A 6,000-nucleotide genomic window follows, 5' to 3' on the forward strand; every position below is an offset into this window, starting at 1 on the left:
AAAGACTACAGTTGCATAGGGCTAGAGGTTTTAGGGGAAATGAAGAATGAATGCTAATGGGTATGGGTTTTTTTGGGGGGGATGAAGAATATATTCTAATATTAACTGTGGAGATGGCTGCACAATTCTGAATATACTAAATATTACTGAATTGTAGATTTTAATTTGGGAAATTATATGGTATATGGGTTATATCTCAATGGAGTTACATACATTGAAAAGAAATAGTGTGTATTTTTATGCAAATAATTACACTGCTAACATGTACCAACATTTAGGTCACAACTTCCTTAAAAAATAAAGTTGTTTTTTTTTTTTTTGTTTAAGTATGAATTTTGGTAATATAAACTTGGCAAAATTATATATGCTTATGTATGTAAAATGTCACACAGAAAGTATTCAATAAATGTTTATAGTGAGTGAATAGGAAACTAAACAAAATGAAAATCGGGCTCAAAAAGAGAGCACAACAGGTGGCACACACATATTCTTTGATCCTTAATGTATTATTTTTTTTTGAGTTTAAGTATGAATTTTGGTAATATAAACTTGGCAAAATTATATATGCTTATGTATGTAAAATGTCACACAGAAAGTATTCAATAAATGTTTATAGTGAGTGAATAGGAAACTAAACCTAATGTTAATCTTGGTCTTAAAGGGAGGGCACCAGGTTTGGCATACTTATTCTTTGATCCTTAATGTATTAAAATTTTAACACCCAAATTTTACCTTATAAGACTGAAATCAAGTCTGGCCATGTCAGCATTATCTTCTGGGATATTACGAGCCAAGATTCCTAATTTAACAAAGTTAAAGTAAGTTTAACAAAGTAAATGTTCAAAAAACACATCAGAATAAGATACTTCTTTCCAATATGGTCCCACCAATCAAATTAAAGCCTCTAATACTGCCTAATCAAGAAGACAAAATAGAGAGTTAAAAATTTAGAGTATATTTAAAAAGCTCTTGTACCAGTTCCTCATCACCCCTTTCTTTCTCTCTTTTTTTAAAATTTTTTATTTTCAAGTAATCTCTATACCCAACATGGGTCTTGAACTCACAACTCCAAGATCAAGAGCCATATACTCCACCAAGTCAGCCAGGTGCCCCCCTTACTCACCCTTTCTTAAGCAACAAAATGTAAAAGAATTTTCACATAACTGCTACCAGTTCCATTAATCTATGTACTCCCATAAGTAAATGGCTTATCTGATGATCCTCCTCAGCCTAACAGCCTTTTATTCTGCTGAATTTTACTTTAACTGGTAAATTAGCAATATATCTGTTTCTTACCATTTTTGGTTGATACATAATTTGCAGTCTCAGATGAGCAAACTAAAGCACTTTGAAAAAGAATTCTTTTAAAAGTCAGTTACAAGGGCACCTGGGTAGCTCAGTCGGTTGAAAGTCCGACTTGTGATTTCAGCTCAGGTTATGATCTCAGGGTCCTGGAACTGAGCTCCTTGTCTGGCTCAGGCTCCTCGGGCAGTTGGCTTGGGAATTCTCTCCCTCCCTCTGCCCCTCCCCACACTCAAGCACACATGTGCCTGTTCTCTCTCTCAAATAAATAAATAAATCTTAAAAAAAAAAAAAAAGTCAGTTACACTGTGATACTTCATTCTAAGTTTGGATTGTAATAAAAGTCTTTTCACACATGAAACGGAAACATTTTCATTAACTCCAGCAGAAAATATCACTCTAAATTAGTTCTCAGGTCAGGACTAATAGTGAGCAGAGGAAAACAATATGAATCCATCAAATAAAGCAAACCAGATTTTAAATAGGTTCTAACGTATTATGAACTTTAGCAGCAAATGTGACAAAACCAATATAGACTCACAGATAATTTTCTGAGCTTATGACCTGCCTTTTTCCTCATTTATTCTACATAGTAATCAACCAAAATATCCCTGAAGACCACTGATTGTTTTAAATGGAAAGTACCAACCACTTACCAGCATGGACTGCAGGATGCAAGGTTTTCACACGCCCCCCTAACATTTCAGGAAACCCCGTCAGCTCAGAGACATCTCTGAAAATAGATGAAAAGCATATTGCTGTTTCTGCTGAACAGTCATTTTACACTATTCTAAAGCATCTTCCAACATTACATCTACTGTCCTCATTTGGGGGCATTTTCCAGAGCCTGAATGTTCAGAATTCAGAAACTGAATCATATACCATATATTAAATTGAGAAATAATTTAGCAGTATATACAAAAAGCACTAAAAATATCTTTATCTCAGAAACGGACTAAAGTAAAAACAAGCATTTAGCTTTATGATTAAACAAACGTTAAAGATGGCAAATCAAATGAGAGGGGAAATAAAGATTGTGTTTTAGTAAGGTGGTGTTAGTATTGGAATAATACTGGTTTAGCCCGTATAAAAATAAATTCCCCATGAATCAAAGGCTTGAGCATTTAAAAAAAATCACAGAACTACCAAAATTCAATACACGAGGAATGTGCTCAAAGCATTAAACAAAAGATCAACAGATGTGTCTATGAAAATGTTAAAAGTTTTACACAGAAAAAAAAAATTAAACTGGAAAAAATAATTGCAAAATATGACAAAGGGTCAAATGCAAGGCAATACTTAAATATCGATTCTGATCACCAAACTGGCATGAACTCCCCTGCCCCCAGCCTGATTTACAAGCAAATTTTAATGAGAGGGAAAAAATGCCAACAATGTTAGGTGAACAAAATCAAGAAGCAAAATTACCTTCTGTATAAGCTATGAAATATGTTTATAAAAAGACTGGAAGGAAGCACGTCAACATTTTAAACAGAATTATAAGCTATTTACTACCTTCTTTATTATTTTCTACACTTTTCCACTTTTTTTTTTTTAAAGATCTTATTTATTTAGTTGACAGAGGGAGACAGCCAGCGAGAGAGGGAACACAAGCATGGGGAGTGGGAGAGGAAGAAGCAGGCTCCCAGCGGAGCAGGGAGCCTGATGTGGGGCTCTATCACAGGACCCTGGGATCATGACCTGAGCCAAAGGCAGACGCTTAATGGCTGAGCCACCCAGGTACCCCTATATTTTTCACATTTTCTACAACCAACATACATTGCCTTTGCAGTACAAAAAAATAATAAATATTTTAAAGCAGCAAATTCCAATAGGATATAGAATTTCCTGGGTGGAGTCTCCTTTTAAGGGTCATTGGCAGATGACTGGTATCTGACCAAAGGCTCACATATTTCCAATAAACTGAAAACTGGTGACATCATGGTATCTAATTCAAAATTCCCTTTCCTGGCATTCAGGAAACACAATCCAGTTTCTCCAACAGAGGATGACTGCTAAAAACAAAGAAGGGAGATGTACTCTTAGCATGATAAACCATGTGGTGGAATTAAAAAGCTTGTTGTTCCTTTAGATTTCAGAATTTGCATGCAACAGGGGCAGTCTTCAAATAATTCTCTGCATGCTCACTGCTGTATAGTCACCAATTAAAATCCCATCAGCTTACGTTACACCTCCAGGTTAACTTCCTGGGATAAAATCTTGGCTCTGCATTTTATTAGCTGTGTTAGCTGTATGAACTTGGGCAAGTCATCTAATTTCTTTGTGCCTCAGTTTCCTTATTTATTAAAGGGAGATAATACTACCTGAACCAAAAAGTTGTTGTAAGGATTACATGAGTGTGTGTGCATAATATGTGTGAACAGTTTTACACTTTAATGGGAGAGAAATACATTTACATTCCCAATTTTTAAGAAATACATAGCTAAATGGGCGCCTGGGTGGCTCAGTCGTTAAGCGTCTGCCTTCGGCTCAGGGCGTGAGCCCAGAGTCCTGGGATCGAGACCTGCATCGGGCTCCCGGCTCCGCTGGGAGCCTGCTTCTTCTTCTCCCACTCCCCCTGCTTGTGTTCCCTCTCTCGCTGGCTGTCTGCTTCTGTCAACTAAATAAATAAAACCTTTAAAAAAAAAAAAAGGAAAGAAATACATAGCTACAATGGGTAAGTGAGGAGTGGGTAGAGGTGCAGATCAAACAAGACTAAACAGTTGATAAGTTTTTAAACAGGAATGGATACACAACAGGACGGCTAATTATATTCTTCTACTTAAGATTATGTCTGAAATAGCTCCATAATACAGTTTGGTGGAGGAAAAAAGGCTATAGGAGTTTGCTTAATTTGAAAGGTCCAACTACAACAGCATCCAACATGCTCCAAAAGAAAGAACAGTCTACATTTTGGATTCTCACCCTGCTGCTCTTCAGAAAAGGCTGAACTGTCTTTTATGATTCTTACAGGGGTCTTAGGAGAACATCAAAACTATGATGCAAAAAGACTTTGGAAAATATAAATCCTTTATTTAATAAATAAAGTAAGGCATTCTTGCCTTTTGAACTTGTCAAATTTAGGAAAGCTGTCTACTACCCATAGAAGGCAAAACTATACGATTAAAAAGGTAAAAATCTGACCCACTGGGCAAGCAGCAAAATTTTTGACATGGCAATAAAAGCAGACAGATCTTTCACTCCTTTTCTGAAACATATTTCAGGAGTGGGTATGTCCTTCCACCAAAGTCTCACTGCCATTCATTAGAGCTGTCCTATAGCCTTTTCCATTTTCTATTCCTCAGTGATTACTCCCTCTCCAACCAGAATGCCACCTCCTTGAGGTCAGGAATGGCAGCCTCATTTATCTTTTGCTCATTCCTTCTTCCCATCACTTAGCCAGGTAATGAACAGCTTGTGGATAAGGCAACGAATGACAGATTTGTGCCTTCAAATAATTAACAGAGATGGAAAGGGAACACAGGTAGACTTGAATCCTAACGCTGTCAACAGCTTCACTAATGACCCAATCAAAACAGATCATGTGACTCATATTAATTTGAGTTTTTCTTTAATAACAAATGGCCCGCCTAAATTAATGTGCCATAGAAGTGTAAGAAAGAGGGCTCTGAAATGGGGACTCTGGGGTTCCAACCCTGAACTCCTCACTTAACTCTGTAAACTTGAGCACAAGTTACTACATCTCTCTGAGCCTCACTTTCCTCTTCTGTAACGGGGTAAGTGGTGTTGGAAGGGGGAAATGACGTCTTTTTACTCACTGTGCCCGGGGTGCATGACTTTCCAGTGAACCGGATCACACTACGTTCCGATTGTACTGAGCTTAAGAACTCAGTTGTGCCTTACCTGACTGCCAGCCCCGCATCCCTGAGAGCCTTTGCAGTCCCTCCGGAGGCGATCAGATCCAAACCAACAGCAGTTAGGTTTCTGGCAAATTCCACAAGGCCCGTTTTGTCAGAGACACTAAATAAGGCTGAAACAGAAGACGTTTTTCCTCATCACTAGCAGTACAAGACATTAAGTCCTTCAAGGGCTTGGGGGGGCAGGGGGTCGGCCGGTAGGGCAGTCACGAATCTCGAGGCCATCACGGCGGCCCACAGTAGCCAGGCCCAGCCCGGGGCCTCTCGGGGTCAGACACCCGCGAGCCGCTTTACCGCCAACAGGCCGTGGGGCTCGCAGTCACGCCGCGCAGCCGGGCGCCGCCATTGCGAACTCGGGACGCCGCGGGGCAGAGGGCCGCGAGCGGGGTTCCGGGAAGGCGCGTGAGGGGCTCACCGAGCTGGCTGGGTGCCATGGCTGCGGGCGGCGGGGTCTGGGCCGAGCGTGGGCAGTAGCGGCGACGCCACGTGCGGAGGGGCGCCGAGTGGCCAGGGCGCGCGCGCGGGCAGACAGCGGGGCGCGCGGGGCGGTCACCTGACCTGTCACGTGACCCAGTCGCCCCACCCGGAGCCCCGCCCTGTTCAATTTTTGGCTTGGAACTCGAACGTCCGGGCGGAAGGGTTGGCGGGAGTGAGGTTACCGCTGGCTTTCCTAGGCCCGGAACTTGAAGGGATCGCCGCCCCAGTCTCACATTCTGAGCGTGACTTGTCCCTTTTCGCAAAGGTGAGGCGGCCGCAGGACCTCAGGGGCAAATTTCTGTTGCCCAGGGCAGCTTGTCCCCAGAGGCTGGAATGCAGCTAA

The 6,000-nt window shown here is 41.0% G+C and overlaps 1 protein-coding gene across 1 annotated transcript in view; it reads right to left on the reverse strand.

Moving 5' to 3' along the window:
* Positions 1–5,746, reverse strand: part of ATIC (5-aminoimidazole-4-carboxamide ribonucleotide formyltransferase/IMP cyclohydrolase) — a 28,415-nt gene extending 22,669 nt beyond the window's left edge. The window contains exons 1-4 of the mRNA XM_040641067.1: positions 5,596–5,746; positions 5,167–5,293; positions 1,959–2,035; positions 733–799 (exon numbers count right to left, since the gene is read on the reverse strand). Of these exons, the coding sequence (XP_040497001.1) occupies positions 733–799; positions 1,959–2,035; positions 5,167–5,293; positions 5,596–5,614 (290 nt within the window). The 5' untranslated portion in view covers positions 5,615–5,746. The remainder of the gene's footprint in view (positions 1–732; positions 800–1,958; positions 2,036–5,166; positions 5,294–5,595) is intronic.
* Between the last annotated feature and the right edge of the window lie 254 nt (positions 5,747–6,000).

This window comes from Ursus maritimus, unplaced genomic scaffold (assembly GCF_017311325.1).
Source record: "Ursus maritimus isolate PB19 unplaced genomic scaffold, ASM1731132v1 scaffold_1, whole genome shotgun sequence".
NCBI lineage: Eukaryota > Metazoa > Chordata > Mammalia > Carnivora > Ursidae > Ursus > Ursus maritimus.